The sequence below is a fragment of the Pithys albifrons genome, chromosome 18, assembly GCF_047495875.1.
Source record: "Pithys albifrons albifrons isolate INPA30051 chromosome 18, PitAlb_v1, whole genome shotgun sequence".
Classification (NCBI taxonomy): domain Eukaryota; kingdom Metazoa; phylum Chordata; class Aves; order Passeriformes; family Thamnophilidae; genus Pithys; species Pithys albifrons.
In genome coordinates, this window is record NC_092475.1 from 13,928,768 (window position 1) to 13,954,282 (window position 25,515).

General features: G+C 47.1%; 1 protein-coding gene across 2 annotated transcripts in view; it reads left to right on the forward strand.

The window, feature by feature from the left end:
• Window positions 1-25,515, forward strand: part of ITCH (itchy E3 ubiquitin protein ligase) — a 66,415-nt gene that overhangs the window by 8,525 nt on the left and 32,375 nt on the right. For both annotated transcript variants that reach the window (XM_071572577.1, XM_071572578.1), the window contains exons 2-3: window positions 20,118-20,208; window positions 23,492-23,630. In XM_071572577.1, coding sequence (XP_071428678.1) covers window positions 20,139-20,208; window positions 23,492-23,630 — 209 coding nt within the window. In that variant the 5' untranslated portion in view covers window positions 20,118-20,138. The remainder of the gene's footprint in view (window positions 1-20,117; window positions 20,209-23,491; window positions 23,631-25,515) is intronic.

Consider the following 25,515-nt stretch of genomic DNA (forward strand, 5'->3'; position numbering starts at 1 on the left):
CAGGCAACTGTCTCACCAAAGGCTATTTGTAGAAACATTATTTAAAAGAGCTGTCAGGATGGGTGACGTTTCATTCTTAGTAATGACTCCAGGTAATGCTGTGATTTAATGGTCAAGCTTTCTGGGTTTTTCATTCCCCAGAGTTGAAAGCTTTCTGCAGGTTTGTTTGAGTGTGTGTATGACCCATTGATAATGAAATGCAGCTCTGAGAATGGAATGGGGAAAGACATGGAAGCCAGGACTGAGGTGTGAACGCCAGAGATGATGGACTGCTGTGTGGATGGTGCTCCTTGTTCACAACTGGATGTGTTGTTACATTCTGGAGAGACTGTTGCAAAGCTGCAGGCGGGGTGGTGAAACAGGAGGGGGTGGCCTTGTGTTTTGTTTTACTGTGAGATGTTACAGTGGAGAAAGTGTTTCGTACTGACACTTGAAAAGTAACACCTTTGAAATGCATTTCAGAATAGCTGTAATGGAAAAACCTTTGCTCTTCTTCTGGTGCCGAGTCACAAAATAACCAGCCAAATTAGTTAAAGCTCAAGTGGTTCTCTGACATATCTACTGATATCAGTCTTTTATCTCTCTTGCCATGAGCACCAAATTAACTTCTGCAGTTTCTGAAGTTTGCTCATGAAGGTTAATGATTTCTGCCTTTTTAATTGGAAAATAACATCAAGCAGTAATCTGAGCTGTGGGGGGGTGTCTGTACAGTGAGATAGGGGAGAGAAATGTGGGCACTGGGAAAGGAGAGGGAGTTGGTGGATGTGTAAAAATTGTGAGGCTGAAGTGGTAACATTGATGGGAAATTACCAGCCTGGAATGCAGCTGCACTGGGCCTCCAAAATCCAGGCACCTGTGGGTATTTCACTGGGATTTCCAGCATCTGTTTTGGTTGGGCTTAGTGTCATAAGTGGAGCCCCACTGCCATCCTTTTCCACTGAGGTCTGGATTCATTTATACAGACACCTAAGAGAAGCTTTTAGAAACTGTTGGAGGATCAACATCCTTTGAGTGACACTCCAGCCTAAATTTGTCGCACCTGGGATATCTTTAATGTGAACTAGAGTAATTAGTTTGATTGAAAGTACTGCAGTGATTGGGACAGTAGCTTTAAAGAAGCACGTGAGAGAAATGGAGCAACATATGGATAAATACTGAACAGATTTGCTTGGGTAGGGTTCTATCCTGTGAGTGAAAATGAAGGAAATATGTAAAAGTGTCAACAAGTTCAGATGTCTTTTTGAATAAACAGACTATCAGCCATGGTATTCAATTACTTCCCATCTCTGATGTTGTGTAAATAATGACAGGATACCACAAGCTGCAGGACAGTGATAATGTGAATGTTTCATGAGGTTTCTTATCAGGGCAAAAAATGAAAACATGCCAAGAAAACAGTGTGTGTGTGTGTGTGTGAAGTGTCCAGTGGCATCTTTGGGGACAGTTGAGCCTGCACTTCATTGCTGCATGTTTTGTGGTGTCCCATTGATTGTCAGGGATTGGGGCTGAGCAGTCCTGGGCATGCAGTGGGAGATGGACTCAAGCTGGGCTGCTTTGTTCTTATAAGTGAGAAAAAATACCTGGTGTAGGTTGTGCACAGAATTGGAGTGACTGAGATGAAGATGCTGAACCTGCAGAAGGTGCAGAGCTGCCTTACACAGTCTGTGCTATTCACACTAGTACGACTTAAACTATCAATACCTGGCTCTGAAAGGGAACCTCAGGTTGAATAAAGAGTAATCTCCATAACAATAATGTATCTCTTGGTAGCTGTCTCTGTAGAGGAGGGATTTGCACGAGACAGAGACCTAAGGAGAACAACAGGAAGAACAGGGCAGGAACAACTGGAATTATTGAGGTTGTTTTAGGGCACTCAAAGAATCACAGAATACTTGAGGTCAGAGGATGTTCCTGGCCATGGTCTGGTCCAGACCCATCTACTTAAAGCCAGGCCAGTCAGAGCAGTCAGTAACGTGTTCAGTCGGGTGTGGAATGTCTGAGGGTGGCCACTCAGCCTCCCTGGGCAATTTCCTCACTGTTTAACCACCTCACAGTAAAACAAATAACTCCATCCCCTGTTTTTCCATCGAATTTCCTGTGTTTTAGTGTGTGGTTGCTGCCTGTTGTCCCCTCCCTGAGCACTGCTGGGGACAGTCTGCCTTCAGCTCTTTAACCCTTCAGGTATTTATGCATTGATGAGATCCTCCTGAGTGTTTCTCTTTTCCAGGTTTACAGTCCCAGCCCTCCCAGCCTCTCCCCATATGTTGTATTCCAATCACTTTGCCATCTCTCTGGTCCTTTGCCACTGTCACACCAGCACATCTGTGTCAGTCTTGATTTGGGGAGCCCACAGAGTGGAAGGGAAGGATCCCCTTCCTTACCCTGCCAGTGATGCTTTCCTCGTGCAGCCAGGGGTGCTGGTGACCCTTTTTTGGCTGTGAGGGAGCACCATGGTGTTCACCAGCACCAGTGGTTCTGCAGGCTTCATTCTGTCCAGCTGCCCCAGCCTTTACTGGGGTGTGGGTTTATTCCTCCCCAGGTGCAGAACTTCATGGAATTGTGTTTCCATCTGTTTGCTGAGAATGAGCTTGGTGCTGTTGTCCAGGTCATAAATGCAGAACTGAACAGCAGTGGCCAGGCCTCTGCCCCTGGGCCCCAGCACAGCTGCCTGGGCTCCAAAGGACAGGGATGGCTGATCCCAGCCCTGGGGCCTCTGCTCAGCCAGGCTTAGAATCATAGAATGGATTGGATTGGATTGGATGAGACCTCTGAGATCATCCAGTCCAACCCTTGGTCCAACTCCAGTCCCTTTACCAGATCATGGCACTCAGTGCCACGGCCAAGCTCAGCTGAAAAACCTCCAGGGATGGGGAATCCACCCCCTCTCTGGGCAGCCCATTCCAATGCCTGAGCACTCTCTCTGCAAAGAAGTTCTTTCTGATCTCCAACTTCAATTTCCCCTGGCAGAGCTTGAGCCCATCGTGCCCCCTTGTCCTATTGCTGAGTGCCTGGGAGAAGAGACCAACCCCCACCTGGCCAGAACTTCCCTTCAGTCTGGGGGTGGCCAAGCAAGGCCTGTCACAGGCAGAGTTCTGGAGACATCCACACCCCCATCTGCAACTCAGCACTGCAGAGGAGCCCAGTCAGTGCCCTCTGAAGGTGCTTCAGTGGCTTGTGTGTCCAACAGCCAGGGAAAACAGGACAGAAAGCTGTGCTGAAGGGATCACAGAATCACAGGATCAGCTGGGTTGGAAGAGACCTCCAAGATCATCAATCCAACCCTTGATCCAACCCCACTGTGATCACCAGCCCAGGGCACTCTGTGCCCTGGGCTGGTGATCACAGTGGGGTTGGATCAAGACGTGGTGGATTCTCACTCAGTGCCACATCCAGTCTCCTCTTAAACACCTCCAGGGATAGAGAATCCACCCTTTCCAATGCCTGACCACTCTCTCTGTGAAGAATTCCTTTGATCACCAACCTAAATTTCCCTTGGCAGAGCATGAGCCCATCGTGCCCCCTTGTCCTATTGCTGAGTGCCTGGGAGAAGAGACCAACCCCCACCTGGCCAGAACCTCCCTTCAGCCAGCCTTGTGTCCACCCCAGCCCTGCCTGGCCCCTGTGTGTGAGGGTGTTGTAGGAGATGCTCTCAGAGTTAATCAGCTTCCCACTGCTGTGTCTCAGCTCCCGAGTCACCACCTCATGCAGAGCTGTCAGGTTGGTCAGACAGGATTTCCCTTTCATCAATACTTGCTGATTGATCCAAATCACCTTCTTGACTACATTAGTTTGGAAATGGCCCCTGTGAGAACTTGGAGTTGGACCAAGGGTTGGACTTGGTGATCTGGGAGGCCTTTTCCAACCCAATCCATTCTGTGATTCTATGAATTTGCTCTCTGAGCTTCCCTTGGACTGGGATGAGACTGGTCAGCCTGTAGTTTGTTGGGCCATCCCTCTTGCTCCTTCAGAGAGAGGAGTGGCATTTGCTTTTTGCAGTACCAGGACTGTGGAAAGTCACTCTCAGGAGTTGAGGGTCCTTCCTTCTTTACCTGAGCCTGGATGTGACTTCAGAGAGCCATTAGAAATACCAGTTTTGATGACTGATTTTCTCCAGGGTGTAGAATGAAAAGAAACTCTTCAGTTTTCAGTTTTTCAGCCCCTCTGTGGGTGTTGGATACTTCTGGAAGTTTGTCCTCCTTGTGGAAAGAAACATTTGTGCTTACACAGGAGGTGGTTCTGTTACTGCTCTTCCTTCCACATGAACCAAGAGCAGGTCTGTGGTCCAGCTCATCACTCAGAGACACAAACTGTCACTATTGAGATCAGCTCAGTTGGTTAAAGCTTGGCTGTAATAATGCCAAGGTCAGGGGTTCAATCCCCTCTGTGGGCCATTGACTGAAGAGTTGGACTCGATGATCCTTGGGGGTCCTTCCAACTTAGAACAGTCTGTGAGTCTGTGAAACCCTCTTGGATGGCACTTTGTGCTTTGACTGACTTGGTTTTTCTACCTACAGCACACATTCATATTCAGTAGCTACAGGCTCCAAATGTGTCCTTAATCTGACTGAAAATATTCTCATTTTTCACTCAGATTTAACTGCTGCCATCATGTCTTTCCAGTAGTTTTGTTGAAACAATTTTCTAGCTTTGATTTTGTGCAGGAGGGAGAAAGTAGGTCTGTCCCAATGATGGAGGGTGGGAACCCTGGGGGGGTTTCCTTTTTATAATTTTGTAAAGGAGAATGTTCTGAGGAACAATCTGCTTTGAAACTGTCCAAGTGAAAGGTGGGAGTCCTGAAATGAAGTGACTGAAAATACTCACTCCAAAAAATACTTGTTTAATTCCACACTCAGGGAACTAAAGAGAAGTCCTGCACAAGAGTGAGCTGGAGCCAGTGGATGTCACTGTGCAGTGTGAGAGTGCAAGGAGCTGCTCCAGGCTAAAGGGTGATACTCTTACTGTTCAATCCATCCTTCAGAAAGGAATTATTTTAATTTTCTATAAATGTGTACAGTATGAACAAGTGTTGACAATGAAGTGGTGAAATTTTCAACAAGAAACAAAAGAAACAAACCAAAAAGGGAAGCTTTTATGTGGGTTGTTATTAATAAAAAGTGCAGGGGAACACACATCTTAAAGTGTCCAGGGAATAGCTGTTGCATCCACTAAACCCAGGATTATTTTTGGAAAATAAACAACTGGAGAATCCTTCCAAGGAGCTGGCTGGGGAACTCCTCTGTCCTTCAGCTGAGTGCTGTGTGAAATGGATGTACAAACATACAGTGGGAGAGTCCTGGCATTTCTGTGAATTAAACCATGTAACAAAATAACCCTTGTTCGAGTTGTTTGTTTTGGCTGTGGGATTTGCCCTGTGGTTTTAGCAAACAGTTTGATAGGTGGTTTGTGCGAAGTGAACAATCTGAGCCATCTCTCACCAAGTGGAAGGTGCTGGTGATGGAATTGGCTGGAAGGTGGCTCAGGCTGGGAGAGCAACTTTGGAGTCCAGCTCTTTATTAACTCTTTCCCATATTACTGCAAATATCCAGAGCAGCAGCATTCTCAGGAGTGCATCTTTAGGTGACTCCATTGTAGCTTCCATGTTGACTTGTTGTGTCCCTTTGGTGGGTTCCAGCTGTGGGAGGTGGGTGAGGCCACAGCTGGAAGGCACTTCTGTGCCTTAGGAAAGCAGCAGCTGTGTTTGTGCACAGCCTCAGAGCCACTCCCCTTGTCATTCTGTCTGGAAACGTGAATATCTGCTAAGATGCCTTTATTGTAACTGGTATTTTGCTCCTAGTTGAGTGTACTGAGAGTGAGACACTGATGTTGGTGTTTGCCTGTGGAGATAAAGAAGGATTTTTGAGTTGAGAAAAAGGTTTTGGAGCTGCAGGCAGATTCTGAGGCCTACGAGCAGGTACTGGATTAGTTCTGTGAGAAAGACCAGCAAGCCAGCAAAAACAAAGTGAGATATGAAGGTTTTGGGTCAGGCTGCCCATGGGAATGGAATGCTGAAGAGATAAAATTCTCATGGCAAAGTGAACATCTGTCCAGAAAGTGTCATCCTATAAAAAGCTGTAATGAGGTTTATGGACACTGTGATCTATGGGTGGGATTTAAGAATATATTGTGTGATTTGAAGTTAGAGTTGGCTTTTACCTATTTTTGCTTTCTCCATGGAGTGATTTAATCAACTGTCTTGTGTGTGCCACCTGTGAGCTGTGCCCTCATTAATTAATTTTTGGCCACCACAGCCTACAGTGAGCTCTCACATTAGCCCTGTTTGGGAGGGTGTTGGACAGGGTGACCTCCAGGGGCCCTTTCCAGCCCACCAAGCTGGTTCTATTAAAAAAAAAAGGAAACCAATTCCTGGAAGTGTGTTCTGGTTTTAGGCTGCCCTTGTTTCCTCATGTGCTCTTTCAGTAACACACTTTCATTTATGCCATTTTCAGATCAGGTTTAGATACTGTTTTGCTCAAGCCCAGGGCATAGAGGAGAAGGGAAACACATGAGAAGGGTCTGAGAGAAAAGCTTAAATTCTGCCTGGCAGTTGTTTGGAATGTTCAGAAATGCCTGAGAGTAAAACCAAACACACTTTGCCCATCCTGGGTGAATTTTCTCACAGGGCTTTGTACCACCACTTCAAAGTCAGTGCCTGTTCTCTGTGTTTTGTCTCCATAATTTCCTGGGCACTTCATAACAGGCAAAATTTTGGGGTTTTTTTTGTGTATTTTTATCTTTTCAAGTTTTTTTTTCATGTGAAATAACTTTTGATCCTTGAATAACTTTGTTTTAAATATGGAAATGTTAATTTGTGCTTTTCCTGACTATTTCTACCAACTTCTTACATTGCAGGAAAACTGTTAAAACTGCACAAGATGATTGAAAGGGAGGTGATTTAAATTATCCCTTCCAAGCAATCATCAATTAATAGATTACAAGAAGAAAAATTGCTTGAAGGGGGAAAAAACTTAAAATTTTGACTTGATATTTTTTCTCTGGGTGATCACATTAAGATGATATTGTTGCCCTAATTAAAAATTAATTGAATAACATGAATAAGTAGCTTACATCATGTGGATTTATGTGACTCTCCCTCACTCCTGTGTCAGGCAGCTGAAGCAGTTTGATAAGCAGAGACATTCCTTCCTTTCCTTCCCCATGGCAACGGGCAGGAGGGGACTTGGGGTGAAGCTCTTCAAAGATTCCTTTTCACACTGTCATGGGAAGGTCTCAAATCACCTGTTGGTCCCCCCACCAGGAATATTTGACTGAGATGCTCAGGTTTGTGACCTGCAGGAGCCCCTCAGCCCCAGAGCAGCTGCAGGGAAATGTGCACTGGAATGGGCTGCCCAGAGAGGGGGTGGATTCCCCATCCCTGGAGGTTTTTCAACTGAGCTTGGCCGTGGCACTGAGTGCCATGATCTGGTAAAGGGACTGGAGTTGGACCAAGGGTTGGACTTGATGATCTCAGAGGTCTTTTCCAACCCAGTCCATTCTGTGATTCTGTGGATGTGGCACTGAGGGAGAATCCACCACGTCTTGATCCAACCTCACTGTGATCACCAGCCCAGGGCACTTTGTGCCCTGGGCTGGTGATCACAGTGGGGTTGGATCAAGGGTTGGACTTGATGATCTCGGAGGTCTTTTCCAACCCAATCCATTCTATGATCATCAAGTTCAACCCTTGGTCCAACTCCAGTCCCTTTACCAGATCATGGCACTCAGTGCCACAGCCAAGCTCAGTTGAAAAACCTCCAGGGATGGGGAATCCACCCCCTCTCTGGGCAGCCCATTCCAATCCCTGAGCACTCTCTCTGCAAAGAATTTTTTCCTGCTCTCCAACTTCAGTTTCCCCTGGCAGAGCTTGAGCCCATCGTGCCCCCTTGTCCTATTGCTGAGTGCCTGGGAGAAGAGACCAACCCCCACCTGGCCAGAACTTCCCTTCAGGCAGTTCCAGACAGTGCTGAGGTCACCTCTGAGCCTCCTCTTCTCCAGGCTGAACACCCCCAGCTCCCTCAGCCTCTCCCCACAGCACTTGTGCTCCAGTCCCTTCTCCAGCCTCGTTGCTCTTCTCTGGCCCCGCTCCAGCCCCTCAAGATCTTTCCTGAATGTGGGTCACAGTGTGAGGAGGTGGGAGAATTAAAAGAGGCACAAACTCTGCTCACAGTACTCTCAGCTGTGGCTGCCAAATTGTGGGTTTAATTTGTGTGTTGAAAAATGAACTTCCTTTAAGCCACTCTAAAAGCAAAGGGGTGGTCAGAGCAGAGCAGGGGGGTGGGTTAAGCAGGGCTGGTGTTCCTGCTCCCTCCTCAGTCACCCCTGTGGAGGCAGCTCTGGGGCTCACATTGGTGAGATGTGTTTGATAAATAAAACAGGTGTGTTCCACCTCAGGGGCTGTTCCTGCAGCAAGAAAAGGCAGCCAAGAGTGAATTAAGATCCTTGGCCTGCAGGGTCAGCTCCCAGGAGAGGGGCCTTGGAAGAGAGTTGTGCCCATCAGGAACCAGATAAAAGAGCACAGACCTGTATAATGTCAGAGTCAGAATCCCAGACTACTCTGAGTTGGAAGGACCCACAGGGATCATCGAGTCCAACTCTGAAGTCAATGGCCCACACAGGGGATTGAACCCGTGACCTTGGCATTATTACAGCCAAGTTTTAACCAACTGAGCTGATCTCTAATGGGTCAGAATGGAGCTTCCTAAGATTTTGGGTTGTTTCTTTCATTTCTTCTTGAAGACTTTCACCACTTCATTGTCAACACTTGTTCATACTGTACACATTTATAGAAAATTAAAATAATTCCTTTCTGAAGGTTGGATTGAAAAGTAAGAGTATCACCCTTTAGCCTGGAGCAGCTCCTTGCACTCCCACACTGCACAGTGACATCCACTGGCTCCAGCTCACTCTTGTGCAGGACTTCTCTTTAGTTCCCTGAGCTTTGACTTTGTGTTGCCAGCCCGTGGTAACACTTGGAAACCTTCAGCTATTGTGGAACAGGCCTGAGTATCTGGTTTCTTTTCTGAAAAGCAATTTGTCTGGCTTTGCAGGTAGCAAGGGAAGTGCTTCCCTCCCAGTGCACACACTGTCACTTTGTTCTGGCCATGAACTGCCACTGGAAATTTTCCTGAAACCTCATCATCAAAGATGGAACCTGGTGCTGAGTCAGTGCAGTGTTGTGTTGAAACTCTGTGCTTGCAAAATATTTTTAAAGGAATTTTTTATGCCCAAAATCAATTCCTAAAAGCAGTGGTTTCTAAAACACAGGAGTTAATCCAGTTCATGTCCACTTAATACCAGTAAATCCAGCAATTTGAAAATCTGTTTGTGGTAGTTAAACTATTCCAGTTCCACTGTGTTCTCCTCTGTGTTTTTACCACTTCATTCTGTCCTGGGGTTACCATGACAGGTTTGATGATCTTGTTTCCCTGTGGTGAAGAACCAGCCAGCTCAAACATTGCTCTGTTTCAAAGACGACAGCAGTGAATGGTTTTAGCTTAGTGGTTTGCACATAGGAATTGTTGTCCTCTTTGAAATGGATTGTACCATGAGAAGGAAATGGCTGAAACAAAAATAGACCATCTCTTTGTTTTCACAAATGGTTTTAATTATCCTGTGCAGCTTCTCTGCAGTGGCTGCTCTTGCCAGGTCTTTTGGAATCAAGCAAAAGGCATAGGATGTTCATGTACACTTTGGTCTTTTTTCCCCCTCTTTAGATCATTTCTTAAAAGTTGGTAGAAGTTAACATCATCCTCGTGGTTAGGAAGGAAATTCACTGCAAAGTTATCTGAGTTGGTGGCAATGCCTGTTCTGTCCCTTTGGTCCTGCCTGCCACAGTTTTGTGGTTGGGGAATTACTGATGTGCTCCTGAAAGGGGGGAAACTCAAATTACCTGGGTTTTTAATTTGCATTTTGTATATTGCAGTCCTGGGTCTCTTCCCCCAGTTCTTCTGTTCAGTATCAAATGGTACATGTGTGTAGGAAACAGCCCTGTGAGCTGTTTGTGCTGAGGTTTCACACGGAGGCCTCTCGGTGCAGAGCGATGTGAATGGCTGAACTCTCTGTAACTTTGATGTCAGTCTCCACTTTGGGAGCCCTGGAGACAGTTTAATTTGGATTGCAGGCAGTGTTGGAAACATTTTCCCTGCAGGATGAAGTTGACAGACCAGTTTTTCTCACCAAGGAACACCGGGTTCCAAGAACACTGATCCCAGGAACTGAGGGAAGAGTTACAGTGGGAATATCCCTGGGTGTCTGGCCACAACATTGCCAGAGTTACCTTGTCTGTCTTTGGGCAGGGTCTTTGCTATGATAGGCAGCTTAAATGTCTTTCAGCATTTCCAGCTTAGAAACTTTGGATGCAGGAGAATTTCCCATGTTCTCTTTTGAAGTGGCAGACATTGAGGAAAAACAAGGAATCAGCACTCAGGATTCCTGTTGGATCAATAGTTGTTTCTAGTAAAGGTGTCCAAGGCTGTCAGTGTTTGGTTTCTTAGCATTGTCTGCTGTAATTTCAAATCTGTTGGTGTCAGTTGGGCTTTGGTGCTGTTGCGGATTTCAGTGTGGTGTCTCTGACCATTCACGTTGCATTGAGGGGGCAGGAAACTGGGAAAACAAAACCCATTGTGAGACTTTGGAAGAAGGGAATGTGGTGTTTACTTTTCAAGTCTCACATTGAAGGGAAGTTCTGGCCAGGTGGGGGTTGGTCTCTTCTCCCAGGCACTCAGCAATAGGACAAGGGGGCACGATGGACTCAAGCTCTGCCAGGGGAAATTGAAGTTGGAGAGCAGAAAGAAATTCTTTGCAGAGAGAGTGCTCAGGGATTGGAATGGGCTGCCCAGAGAGGGGGTGGATTCCCCATCCCTGGAGGTTTTTCAGCTGAGCTTGGCCGTGGCACTGAGTGCCATGATCTGGTAAAGGGACTGGAGTTGGACCAAGGGTTGGACTTGATGATCTCAGAGGTCTTTTCCAACCCAATCCATTCTATGATTCTGTGATTGGTTGTACCCACTCACTTCTTTTCCCACACACTTCATTCACTCATCCCTTACCCTGCTGAGCTCACAGATCCCAGGACACTTCCCTGTGTTCAGCTGGGATGGCCAGTGTCACCTGTGGATCTGTCACTGCTTATCTTGCCTTGGGTTCCTGTTGGTGACAGCAAACTGCTCCACAGACGGATATTTGCTGTCCTTTGGGAGTCCACAATTGTTTTTTTCTGGTCCTTTGCTCCACAGTCTGGCCTGGTTCATCCTCCATAAATCTCCAGTGAAGGCCAAGGCTGGTTGTTTTTCCTTATTGGGAATATCCGTGTCTTGAAAGCTGCAGGGTGTGTTCCTGTTGGGCTGACAGGCAAAGGGTTGCCAGATGTGCTGTGACATAACCCTGCTGCCACTCTGCTCTTTGCTGCACAGGCTGATTTGCTGCCTGAGTCTTATCAGAGTGAAGGCATCTTGGCCTTGGCACAAACACTCCTCACTTTTATTCCTGCAAGAAGTGCCCTTTGTTATCAATCAGAGCCATTCTAGGCTTTGTTTTGCTGATTTGTAGGTGCATGTTTACATTTTTCTTTTTATCTCAGTTTATTACATTCTCTGCAGGGTATATTTGCTCGTAGCAGAAAGAGATTCAATAGAAAGATTCAGTCCTAGAGAACAGATTCAGATAATCTCACTTGGAGAATTGGGCTTACAGAATCCCAGACTTTCCTGAGCTGGAAGGGACCCACAGGTATCATCGAGTCCAACTCTTGTCAATGCCCACAGAGGGGCCTGAACCCCTGACCTTGGCATTATTGCAACCAAGTTTTAACCAACTGAGCTGTTGATTTAGAGGAGTGACTTCTGATTGATACACCCGGTGCTGTGGTGCAGAAATGGTTGTGAGGAGAGGGGAGAAGAAAGTGACTCCTGTGTTGTCAGAAGTGCAGTGGATTGTACATATTGTGCACATGGATCAGATAAGTAAAATCTGCAGTTGGAGCAGCATAATGGATGAATTTCTGCTCCCAGTGGCAGCCAGGCTGCACCTGATAAACCCTCCCTGCCCCATTCCTACATAAATACCCTTGGTGCAAACCTCAGAGCTGCTGCCCTGCCCAGCTCCTGCTCTGCACCATAGTCTGTGTCTGTTCTTTGCTCCCTGGGGGATTACTCAGCAGTTTCTGCCTTTGGACTTGTTTGGGCAAACCTGACCAAGGCCTTTAAACTTATTTTAGGAACAAAAAAAAAGTGTAAACCACCAAAACCAGCTTTGTCAAACCACTTTTTACTTGAAAGATGAAAGTTGAACAGTTAAAGTAACTGCAAATTTGCTAAGCAAGTAAATTGCCAAACTGTGTCTGCCTGGGCTGATCATAAGTTTAGAGCTGACATTGAAGAGAAACCTCTCCCACAATAAAGTTTTTTAACTTTTTCAGTTTCAAAAAGGGCTCAGAGTTCTGGGGGAAGGAGAAGGAGCATTTCTATAATTTATCACACACCCTGTACATATTTATCACATACCTGTTGGTCTTACATGCAGTTTTTTAAACCAAACTTTGTATATTTTATGCCCTTTCCAAAAGTCTGTGTTCCTGTTACATAGTGAGGTTTTCAAAACCGTTGATAAAATTACCAGATGTGTGAAAGAAATGTTTTCATTATGCAGTTTTTTTCTCCATTATTAAAACAGCAAATGCACTTTGAATTGGAACAACTGTAAAGAGCAGTTGAGCCTGTTCTTAAAATTAATTACTAAACATAAGGCTTACAGCAGCCAGCAATGTGCAATTATTTCAGTATTTTTTGAATTATAAAGAGCATGTGCCAACATATTTTCAAGGCTGTTCATGTGTAACACACAGTCAAAAGTTTCACTCTCACCTGCGTGTCTTCCATTCTTTTAAATGAATATGAAACACAGTCACTGTCTGCACTGAGTTCTTTGCCAGGTGAATTCCATCACTGAATAAAGTCACCCCAAGTTCAGTTGATGTGACACTGGAGATCTCTCAAGCCTTTGATAGCAGGTTTTTTTCTGTTTATGCTCCCTGATTTTGAGGGTTGGGAAGCTCCTTCCAAGCTGTTCCCTTCCTTTGCTTTAACCAAGAAGCACCAAAATCACAGGATTGATTGGGTTGGAAAAGACCTCCGAGATCATCAAGTCCAACCCTTGGTCCAACTCCAGTCCCTTTACCAGATCATGGCACTCAGTGCCACGGCCAAGCTCAGGTCAAAAACCTCCAGGGATGGGGAATCCACCCCCTCTCTGGGCAGCCCATTCCAATGCCTGAGCACTCTCTCTGCAAAGAAGTTTTTCCTGCTCTCCAACTTCAGTTTCCCCTGGCAGAGCTTGAGCCCATCGTGCCCCCTTGTCCTATTGCTGAGTGCCTGGGAGAAGAGACCAACCCCCACCTGGCCAGAACTTCCCTTCAGGCAGTTCCAGACAGTGCTGAGGTCACCTCTGAGCCTCCTCTTCTCCAGGCTGAACAACCTAAAAAGCTGCTTTTCTCCCTGGTCTGTCTCATGATTTCTTAGAGCAACAACTGACCATCCTCCTTTGCTGCCTTCCTTTTCCCAGAGGTGTTTGTAGCACGTGGGCTGCTCCTGGAGGGTTCCATCTTCCTTCCACACCAGGCACTTCACTCCAAACTGCTGCCTTGGATTCAGGTGCCCCAGGGGCTGGTGCAGGTTGGCCCAGCAGCACCAGCTCATTCCAGAGGGGCAGGAGCTGGGAACACTCCAGCTGGGAACACTCCAGTGGGATGCAGGACAGTGCCAAGAGGATGCTTGGGCTTGGTTTCCTACTCTGAGGCAGGTTTATTTCAAGCACTGTTTGTTCAAACCTGCCTGAGTACCAACAATGGCACAGGCAATTATGGAGCTGAGCATAATTTACCCAACAATTTACTTATTAGAGGAGGGTGTTGTAAAACCAAACCTCCTGGGGAATAAGTGTGGAGGCACTGAAGAAGTTCAGGCAACCATTTGAGTGGGTTATTTTTAATGACAAGAAGATGCTCTTTCTGAATTATATCCTTTTATATGCCAAAGAATTTGTCTGGTTTATTTCTGGGAAAATTACACATGTGTGCTCATGCTCTGAATATCCCTCACACTGCCCTGCTCTGCCACAGCTGCCCAACCTTCCAGCTTTAATGCTCCCAAATTGCAGATTCTGGTGGTTCCTTGGAAGTGGGTAGAAAAATGGCAATAGGAGTTTCCTATAACTTAAAACCAAACCAGAACAACAAAAAACCCAAAGCAACCCCAAACCACACCAGATCCCTAAATATCCATGAAGATCAGCAATAGGACAAGGGGGCACGATGGGCTCAAGCTCTGCCAGGGGAAACTGAAGGTGGAGAGCAGAAAGAAAATCTTTGCAGAGAGAGTGCTCAGGGATTGGAATGGGCTGCCCAGAGAGGGGGTGGATTCCCCATCCCTGGAGGTTTTTCAGCTGAGCTTGGCCGTGGCACTGAGTGCCATGATCTGGTAAAGGGACTGGAGTTGGACCAAGGGTTGGACTTGATTATCTCGGAGGGCTTTTCCAACCCAGTCCATTCTGTGATTCTGTGGATGTGGCACTGAGGGAGAATCCACCATGTCTTGATCCAACCCCACTGTGATCACCAGCCCAGGACACTTTGTGCCCTGGGCTGGTGATCACAGTGGGGTTGGATCAAGGGTTGGACTTGCTGATCTGAGGGGTCTTTCCCAACCCAATCCATTCTATGTGTGTAATTTTCTACTGCAGAAAAAAACCCTTGAAAATGCATTTTCAGTTGTTTGGAGTGAGAGTTTCAACCTGTGAAAGTACTTGTTGCATTACGTCGAATTTATAAAGAAATTTGCTTTTCATAGAATCCTGAGCAGTGTTTATGTTGTAATAAAACTAAATGCAATTACTTCAGCAGTGATTGAGGAGTGCATGTTTTTCTATTTTGTGAGTGAGTTTACAAGTAGCCTTAGGCTGGTTTTGAGTTGAAATCATCTGCTGTGTTACCATTAAAAGAAACTGTTAATGTGGAAGTTTCTTGCACACAAATCTGTTTGGTTTATTTGTTATATGAACAAAGAGGAGTAAAATGCTAAAATTTCAGTTTAATTAAACATAAAAATCAGAAATTATATCTATAAATATATGTAAATGTAGCTGGATGTGTGTGATTGGTGGGGTTATTGCCTTGCACTTCTTTCTAAGTCTGGCTCACTAATCACCACAGATTCTTATTTGGCTAATTAATCTGGTTTGGCTTCGTTTCCTAAGGAAATGAGGTGTCTATAATTCCACCTGCCTATCCTGGTTTCTCCTTCCCCTTTTCCTGTGCCACAGGACAGAATTCCTTAATTGCTGATCCATTCCAGCTCAAAGTTGATGGAGATGAAGGTGTCAGTGTTTAGATCCTGTGAGTTTAGAGGAATCTGGGTAAGGAATGACATGCCTGGTGGGGAAGGGACTGAGATTAGTGCCCAGCTGGGAGCAAAGCTGCAGGAGCCTCTCCAGGGATTATTCCTGGCTGGAAGCCTGGCATGGAACCAGCTCTGCCACCAGTGGAGGCTTTTCCAGCTGCCACCTGAGGGGACTGGAGGAGTCCAGGGATTGGAGAACATGGAAATAGGGCTCTTGGAGTGCAGGGCACGGATAAACTATTGCTTGCTGCTCCTTCCCTGGCTAATTAATGCAGATTGCTTCAAGGGGAGGACCTCTGGATTTTAGCAAGTGTGCCTGAAAAATAAGACTCTTCAGTTTTGGTGTTCAGAAATAATTAGAAACTTTCTGGCAGTTGAGAGAACTAAGCAATGTCGAATGTAGTTACTTTTTAAAATTAATGCTGGGATGCAGTAGATTCCTGGGATTTTCCTTAAGCCAGTTGGTGGTGCAGGCTGTGCCTCCCAAGGTACATGGAACACCCGTGTGTGTGTGTGTGTGTGTGTGTGTGTGTGTGTGTGTGTGTGTGTGTGTGTGTGTGAACTCAGGAGAGGGTTCCAGGACACTCATTTTCAGCTGCTGGATTTTCCTTCTGCATATTCTTAATGAACACAATCAATTGGTACTGGAGCCATTTAAATAAGTGTATTTGCAGGGCTGGAAGTGAAATCTACCCTTGGCACGTGCTCCTGAGTGACTTTTTGTGGTGTAAATGCTTGGCAGATGAGTTCAGGTGAACTCTCCCCTTCAGTGGTCACAGGTGTGTTCTGTGCAGTGTCATTTCTGCAGCGGGGAAATAGCAGCTCTTCTGAAAATCTGACCTCCTTCAGACTCCTTCAGGGTTGGTCTAGATGTGATCCAGTTGCTCTCCTGAAAGGTAGAGAAGGCCCAGGGAGTTGGGTAGAACACAGAATCATAGAATGGATTGGGTTGGAAAAGACCTCTGAGATCATCAGGTCCAACCCTTGGTCCAACTCCAGGCCCTTTACCAGATCATGGCACTCAGTGCCACGGCCAAGCTCAGCTGAAAAACCTCCAGGGATGGGGAATCCACCCCCTCTCTGGGCAGCCCATTCCAATGCCTGAGCACTCTCTCTGCAAAGAATTTCTTTCTGCTCTCCAACTTCAATTTCCCCTGGCAGAGCTTGAGCCCATCGTGCCCCCTTGTCCTATTGCTGAGTGCCTGGGAGAAGAGACCAACCCCCACCTGGGCAGAACTTCCCTTCAGGGAGTTCCAGACAGTGCTGAGGTCACCTCTGAGCCTCCTCTTCTCCAGGCTGAACACCCCCAGCTCCCTCAGCCTCTCCTCAGAACCAGTCACAGGATAAGAGTTGAGAATTGTCCTCTAAATGTTCTAAATTTGGGCTACTTTTTAAATACTTATTTAAAAGCTCTTTCGCTCAGGCACAATTTGGTTTTGTGTGATTCACATCTGAAAGTGAACAGCACTGAACTATTAACACCAAATACTATTTAAGCAGGTTGTTCATCCTGGTTTTGGTGGTGTCCCATTCTGCAGGAGGGAACAGTGGCATCAGCAAGCTGTAGGATGCAAGAACTTCCCATTTCACTACTTCCAAATACCAGTGGAATTGCCAGTGTCACAGTAACTGCACAGACTTTGCTTCAAGTTGCAGCCTCTAAAAACCAGTTTTACCATATTCAGTTCCGGCCTCCTGGTGCAACTTCCCGTGTGCTTGGCACAGATGCTGGACATGCCCAGGGCTGGATAACCTGCCTGTGCTGTGTTATCAGCTGGGAGTGCACACACAGCCTGTGGCTCAGAACAGAGATAGCAGCAGCCTGAGCCAACCTGTGCTTTCCTTGCTGGAGCTGTGCTGAGTGCAGGACCTGCCCTGGGGTCCCATTGGGTGCCCAGTGCTGAGTGCAGGACCTGCTCTGGGGACTGGCACAGGGTGTTTGCTGTGCCCTGGGGTCCCATTGGGTGCCCAGTGCTGAGTGCAGGACCTGCCCTGGGGGCTGGCACAGGGTGTTTCCTGTGCCCTGGGGTCCCACTGGGTGCCCAGTGCTGAGTGCAGGAACTGCCCTGGGGGCTGGCACAGGGTGTTTCCTGTGCCCTGGGGTCCCACTGGGTGCCCAGTGCTGAGTGCAGGACCTGCCCTGGGGGCTGGCACAGGGTGTTTCCTGTGCCCTGGGGTCCCACTGGGTGCCCAGTGCTGAGTGCAGGACCTGCCCTGGGGGCTGGCACAGGGTGTTGGCTGTGCCCTGGGGCTGGCACAGGGTGTTTGCTGTGCCCTGGGGTCCCATTGGGTGCCCAGTGTTGCTGAGCAGCCCCTCAGCCACAGCAGCTGAGCCCCTCAGGGAAGGGTCCCACAGAGGGGTAGGGTGGGGTTTCCCTCAGCAGGTTTGTGGACTCCCTGTAGGAATAAGGAAGGATTTTTGAGTTGAGAAAAAGGTTTTGGAGCTGCAGGCAGATTCTGAGGCCTACCAGCAGGTACTGAGTTAGTTCTGTGAGAAAGACCAGCAAGCCAGCAAAAACAAAGTGAGATAAGAAGGTTTTGGGTCAGGCTGCCCATGGGAATGGAATGCTGAAGAGATAAAATTCTCATGGCAAAGTGAACATCTGTCCAGAAAGTGTCATCCTATAAAAAGCTGTAATGAGGTTTATGGACACTGTGATCTATGGGTGGGATTTAAGAATATATTGTGTGATTTGAAGTGAGAGTTGGCTTTTACTTTTACCTATTTTTGCTTTCTCCATGGAGTGATTTAATCAACTGTCTTGTGTGTGCCACCTGTGAGCTGTGCCCTCATTAATTAATTATCGGCCACCACAACCTACAGAGAACTCTCACAACTCCCTGATGTTTGAGGAATTGCCATGGAGCAGGTCAGAGTGTGTTCTGGACTGAAAGCAGTTTGCAGTGTGCCCTAAAGGGGAAGAAACCACCTGGCGAGTGCAGGAGACCTCCTGGCCAGTGGAATGCTTCCATTGTGTGCTTGGCTGGGCTGACTGACCAATTGTGAGATGACACAGTGTGGGAGAAAGTAGATAAAAGTAAAGTTGTAACTAAGAATAAAGTCCTTTATCCTCAGTGTGAGGTTTCTGATCACGCTGCTGCCTGAGCTGTCTCTGCCTCCTTGATCTGCCTTACCCCGACAAAGGGTGACCCCCCAGAGGGGCAGGGGGGTTGGCAGGGGGGAGTGAGTGTGGCAGTGGCCCAGGAGAGGGGACACAGCAGGGCAGGGCTGCAGGTGTGTGGGAGTTGTGTCCAGTAGGCATGTCCCTCACCCACTGGTTATCTGGGGGGGAATACACTGCAGAGTCCTGGATCCAGCTCAGCTGGTGAGGGATGGCAAGCTGGGAATGTGTTGTAGGAATGAACAGGAGACAGGGTGTAATAGGGTGGGTTCTACAGTGGCTGGAAAAATGAGGCTGAGCACCGTAGAGAGGTCAGAAAACAGTATCTTTATTAACAAGAGTGACTGAATAACAAGAACCCAAAGAGAAGGGAGAGAGAAGGACGGAGACTAAAGCACCAAGCCCAAACATGTCAGCACCCCAGGCAGGAGCTACATCTTCTGAGCATTGGCACTCAGCAGCGGCCCTGCTGTCTTTTTGGGGAAAGAACCAACAATGCCAAGAGCACAAGCCCTCTCACCCTTCCCACTGAGCCTCCTGGAGACTCTGCCCAGGAAGGAGAGGCCCCCACCCCCCCAGGGAGAGGTCACAGACCCTGCTGCTCACTCTGCTCACTCTTTGTTTCTCCTCTCTCTCCCTCCTTGCTCCCCCACCATCAGCTCTCCAACAAATAGGAGAGACTCAAGTAACTTTAGTTTATGCAAAGTCTGTCTTCAAGGACTAAACTTTCACTTTAGCAGCTTTTGTTCCCTAGAACTTGGCAGGGAAAGGGATAAATCTTTTCACAGGTGGCAGTGGCAGAAACACAGACCAAAATGTCCACAGTTTTAATTCCTGATACACAGGGATGGCTGGACATTCCAAAGAGATGTCTGGTTTTAATACAATAGCACACCATTTCATTTCTGCCTGTTAATATGGAAGCTGTGCAATGTACACTGTTCAGTTTCTCCCTGTGTGCTGAATCAGGCTCAGAGAGCATCAGGGACATGTGCTGGGAGGGTCAGGCCAGCCCAGGTGTGAGGGCTGGGGGTGCTGACTGAAAGAACTGCAGGTTTTCTTGCCCTCCTTCAAAAGTGATGTATTTCCTTTCTAGTAAAACACTTTGCAGAGTTACAGCACATCTGTAGACTTGACCTGACAAGGTGAAAACAAAAAAACATAAAAAAGCAGGTTTCTCTAAATTTGAAATTCTCTTTTTAATGTAGCAATTTATTTTCAGTGGTTTTGCTGTACTTGTGGGTTGGGAGTTGGTTTCTTTTTTAAAATAAACAAGTCATGCCTGACATGGGAAGATAAAGTTACCCAGGAGTTCTGAGCAGGTGTGTCAGTCATGAGATCTACAGCAAACATTGCAATTAGAACATCATTCATTCAGTTAATTGGCAAACTGAAGTGGCAAAATCAAAAGACCTCTTTTGTCTTGGACCTGAACAGTTGCAGGTCATGTAATAGAGACTGAGCCCTTTGCAAAGTGTGTTCTGTGCTTGGGGAAGGGGAAAGGACCCAGCCAGGCAAGCGTGGCTTGGTTTGCAGGGTAATGTGTCTGCACATCAAAATCCAGATTAACTTCTGAGTGTTGAAGTGTTTCTGTTCTCTCTCCATCCAGATCCGAGATCCAGCCCATATTATGGCTGGCAGTGGGTCCAGGCCAGGACCAGCCAGTGGGTTGTCCATGAAATCACAGCTCCAGATCACTGGTAAGCTTTTGCAATTACAGATCTTTTCTGGTTAGAAATGAAAGTGTTTCTCCCACAATTAACCAGAGGTTATGATGTTGAGTTTCGAGAAGTTCTGAGTTGTACAAAGCCCAGGAGAAATCACACAATGAAATCAATGGTCTTATGCCATGATTACTTGGCAGAAATAGAGCTGGTTTGTTCAGGATTTTATCTTAAATGCACTTTGAAATGTTACATTTTTCTGTAAAATTTAAAAAAGGAAGGAATAATTCTTTTTGAATGCTTTTAAGTAAATGGCTCAGAGCACTTCTTTGGAAGTGTAATAAAGCATTATGATTCTGCTTACATGGACTGAAACCTGGCATGGTATCAAATCTAACACTTCCTCTGACACTCCTTTACCATCTCTAGCAAAGTGACCCTGCACTGCTGTTCATTAAATTGGACTTAGTGCTTGCCCGTGTTACAGGGCAAAGGAGCTTCATTGGAAATGCTGGTGAGAGACTGGCTGTAACTGAGCACCTCAGGGTTGTTTAGGAATGGATTCACATGACAGGCTCTGCTTTTTGTGGTGCCCCACCAACAGAGCAGCTGTTGAAATGCACTTACCAAGGTTTCCTCATTCTGCTCTTTGACAAAAGCAGCTGAGGCATAAAAAGAATGAGAGATCTGGAGGGCTGTGCAGGCCTCTGCTTAGAAGCTTCCAAAGTAAATCACAGAATCATAGAATCAGTTGGGTTGGAAGAGACCTCTGAGATCATCAAGTCCAATCCTTAATCCAACCCCACTGTGATCACCAGATCATGGCACTCAGTGCCACGTCCAGTCTCACCTTAAAAACCTCCAGGGATGGGGAATCCACCCCCTCTCTGGGCAGCCCATTCCAATGCCTGAGCACTCTCTCTTGAAAGAATTTCTTCCTGATATCCAACCTAAACCTCCCCTGGCAGAGCTTAAGCCCATCGTGCCCCCTTGTCCTATTGCTGAGTGCCTGGGAGAAGAGACCAACCCCCACCAGGCCAGAACTTCCCTTCAGGCAGTTCCAGACAGTGCTGAGGTCACCTCTGAGCCTCCTCTTCTCCAGGCTAAACACCCCCAGCTCCCTCAGCCTCTCCCCACAGCACTTGTGCTCCAGTCCCTTCTCCAGCCTCGTTGCTCTTCTCTGGACCCTTAGTGTGAAAAACCTGTGGAAATCAGAGAAATCTGTCCCTGGAGGTTGATGTTGGAGAGGAATTGGAGGAGGTTTGGAAGGAGGTCCCTCCCCCACACGGGGATGGAGGACAGAGCTGAGGAGTGGAGTGGTGGTTGCTGCCTCAGGCTGCCTGGGCCTGGGACTCACAGAAGGGCAGGGGAGCTGAATAAAGGCCTCAGTGGTTGGAAGTGAGACTGTTGAGATATTAGAACAGTTTGGGATTTCTGCAGGAGTTCAGCCACAAACTGCAGCAAACTGTTGTCTGTGTAAACAAGTGTGCCCTGTCCTGCCCTGCCCTCAGCTCCCCATCCTGCTGCCCTGAGCTCCCCTGCCCTGCCCTCAGCTCCCTGTCCTGAGCTCCCTGCCCTGCCCTCTGAGCTCCCCTGCCCTGCCCTCAGCTCCCTGTCATGAGCTCGCTGCCCTGCCCTCCCCTCTGTGCTCCCTGCCCTGCCCTCTGTGCTCCCTGCCCTGCCCTCTGTGCCCCCTGCCCTGCCCTCTGTGCCCCCTGCCCTGCCCTCTGTGCCCCCTGCCCTGCCCTCTGTGCTCCCTTCCCTGCCCTCTGAGCTTCCTGTCCTCCCCTCAGCTCCCTGCCCTGCCCTCCCTGCCTTGCCCTGCCCTCCCTGCCTTGCCCTGCCCTCCCTGCCCTGCCCTCAGCTCCCTGCCCTGCCCTCAGCTCCCTGCCCTCTGTGCTCCCTGCCCTGCCCTCTGTGCTCCCTGCCCTGCCCTCCCTGCCCTGCCCTCTGTGCTCCCTGCCCTGCCCTCTGTGCTCCCTGCCCTGCCCTCTGTGCTCCCTGCCCTGCCCTCAGCTCCCTGCCCTGCCCTCCCTGCCCTGCCCTCTGTGCTCCCTGCCCTGCCCTCCCTGCCCTGCCCTGTCCTGAGCTCCCCATCCTGCCCTCAGCTTTGAGTGAACTTTCAGAGGGTCTGGGCAAAAACAAACCTTCAAAGCAGGTCCAAGTCTACTGATTTCTGCTGCCTCAGGGAAGGTCTGTGAGATAACCCGTGCTGTGGAGGCCTGAGCTGCTGTAGCCTGGGGTGTGGGGACAGGAGGGGAAGGGATGTTTGTGCAAATGAAGGGGTTAAAGTCTGTGAGGTGTCTGTGATCCATGAAGGGTTTCCCCGGGGAGCAGTTCATGCTAAGCTGCTTCTGTAAATCTCCAAAGGAGCAGAGCCTATAAAGGGACTCTGGGCAGATTAGCCAGATGGGCCTGAATTAGTCATGTTTTTTAAGGATGTGGTGGGTGACAAACACACAGGAGAGCAGGTTGTTCTTTGTTAGAACAGAGTGAATCCACTGGCCAACTGGAAATGGTAATACCTGTGTCTTAAGTGCTGTGTTGTGAGTTTAATGTTGTCCAGGAATCCAGGAACACTCCTGGGAGCCAAATGTCAGGAATAGATAAACATCTTAAGCAGAGGCAGCATTGCCACAGTGTTTGGAAGGACAGGAGCAATGCACTCAATGCTGAATCCTTAAAACAAAGTCTGAACCCCTAAACCAACGAACCAAAAAACCCAAACACACCCACCAAGCCCCCAGAATAAAGTTCTGTGGCTCCAAATCCTGTCCAGGTTGTTGTTTCTGTAAGAGGAGGTGGTTAGAGCTTTTCTCTTAAGTTTCGTTTGATACTTAGCACAAAAGTAATTTTCTTAATGATGTTCTTTTCACCAGAAGTGGTGGCAGTTTTGTTTTGGTTTGTTTTTTTTTTAAGTGGCCAGTTACTAAGAGGCAGATCACACTTTGGGCTTTTTAACAAGCAAGTGTAACAAACTCCAGGAATTCTCTTGGCTGGTGATGGACAGGAGAAGGTTCTAGAGGGTATTTTCTGCCTTCAAGACCTAAGCACTTGTGTGGATCTTGTACTGGTTGTTACTAATTAGTGTCTGATGTTACAGAGGTGCTGTCGCTTCAGGCATTTGTGTGAGATTTAGGATTGTGTAAAATGGTCTGAAATGCAAAGTATTTTTGTCCAGCTGTGATTTTTTTTTCCTTGAGTGTTATTGTCGGGCATCAATGACCTGGCACTTCAATACTGAAACACACAAGTGAAAAATGTTATTGACTATTGAAACCTTGCTGAGTAAATTATTGTTTTTTCTCTTTCTTCACAGTGATTTCAGCAAAACTAAAAGAGAAGAATAAGTGGTTTGGACCTAGCCCTTATGTGGAAGTCTCAGTAGATGGACAGTCAAAGAAGACAGAAAAGTGCAACAATACAAACAGTCCAAAGTGGAAACAGCATCTTACAGTGTAGGTTTGGGTTATTTTCCAATTTATTTGAGCTAAATTAATGCAACTGCCAGTGGGCTTGAGAGCTGTATTATTTTAAACAGGGTGTGGAATGTTACATGAGATGGGAGGTATTTGTGTAGTTTTAGGAGTAAATATCCTACAGTCTGGAACACATATTTACAAACTATTGCATTGTGCCCAGTGTTGGTAAAGGAATATATTCTGTATTAATGTATGTGGCACATCCAGGTAGCTCTAGTTATGTGAGTAGCAAGGACAGGAAGGTGGTTTAATATTTAAACTGACAATCCCTTGCACAACTTTGTTGTCATACTTAAGGCTCCAGTTCTTCAGAAATGCTGTGGCTGAGAAGTGGAGCTGCAATTTGTGTCCCACTCTGTGCCCTGCCATGGCACAGGGAGTTGGCTCTGTCTTAGCACCTCCAAATTCAAGCACAAATACCAAATTCCCCGTTGGTTTGTGTGCTCAGAGTACCAAATAACATCAGGCTGAAGATGAAAGCAGCTGTTCAGGTCTGCTTAGCTCAGTATTTGTGTTGTAAGATGAGAGGAAATGCACAGCATGGAAAAAAAGATACACAGGACCTATAAAATGTAGTTTGCTCTTAAGAATGTCCCTTGGAAGTCTGGGATGAAGGTCAGTGTTGTGCTTGCACATTGGAGTGATTTTTTCCCAAGGGCATGTGGTGACAGGACAAGGGGAATGGCCTTAAGCCAAAGCAGGGAAGGTTTGGATGGGATGCTGGGAAGGAATCCCTCCCTGGCAGGGTGGGCAGGCCCTGGCACAGGTGCCCAGAGGAGCTGCCCCATCCCTGGGAGTGTCCAAGGCCAGGCTGGACAGGGCTTGGAGCACCCTGGGCTGGTGGGAGGTGTCCCTGCCTGTGGCAGGGGTGGCACTGGATGGGCTGTAAGGTCCCTCCAACCCAAAACCATTCTGTAATTCTGTGCTTTGTTTATGCTTAAATTCTATATTATTATTCTTGAAGCACCTTGAACGTTACTGCCTGATTAAAACCTTTTTTCTACCTGTTACTGTAACTCAGTTTATATGAAGCTTTAGTTACTACTATTTGCATTGAAAAGAAGCATATTAAGAAAAGCTTGTGCTTTTCATGCATATCAGTGTAGAGGAGAAGAACTTTCTTGTAGCTTTTAAAGCTTTTTTTCTTGCCTTTCTGGTGGAAATGTTTGTGCTGTGCAATAAGCCACGGGTCTGTTTGCTCAGTGAGTGAGAGCTGAGCAGAGACACTTCAGGTGTATCAGGTTTATTGAGGCTCACACCAGTGCTACATGGAGCCTGGTGAGGCAGGTTGTTTTTAGGAAATGCTTTGGCATAGCTGCTTACACTGAGTCAGGACAGAAAGGAAGAGTGTAGTGGCTTCTTCCCATGGGGATGGACCAGGAGTTCCTCCTCCTGGAGGCATTTTAGTAGGTGGGTCTGAAGGGGTTGCCTGATGTGGAATCTGGACTTACCAACCATATGTGGGTGAAATTGTCCACTGAGAAAACCAACAGTCATCTGTAATACCTGTTTCTCACAATTAAAGTAGTTTAAAAATATTTACATGTGAGAATATTCCTTTAGAGAAGCAATATTGGTATTGAAAGTTGCTTTGAGGTTGCTTTCATGGAACTTAATATATATTACTAGGGAATTGCTGGTGGTTTTTCTATAGATATTTCCCTTAAAATAGTAATAATATAAAATGTTCTCAGTTATGAACAGTCTTGCACCAGTCTTGATTGACATGACTGCACATGACAGTGTGATAAACAGAAATGGTTTGATGTTACCACCATTATTTCTTTGTTTTTAAATAACTTGAAATGACAGCTGAAGGAAATGGCTGTTCACAAATGCCCTTACAGTGGTCAACTTTTTT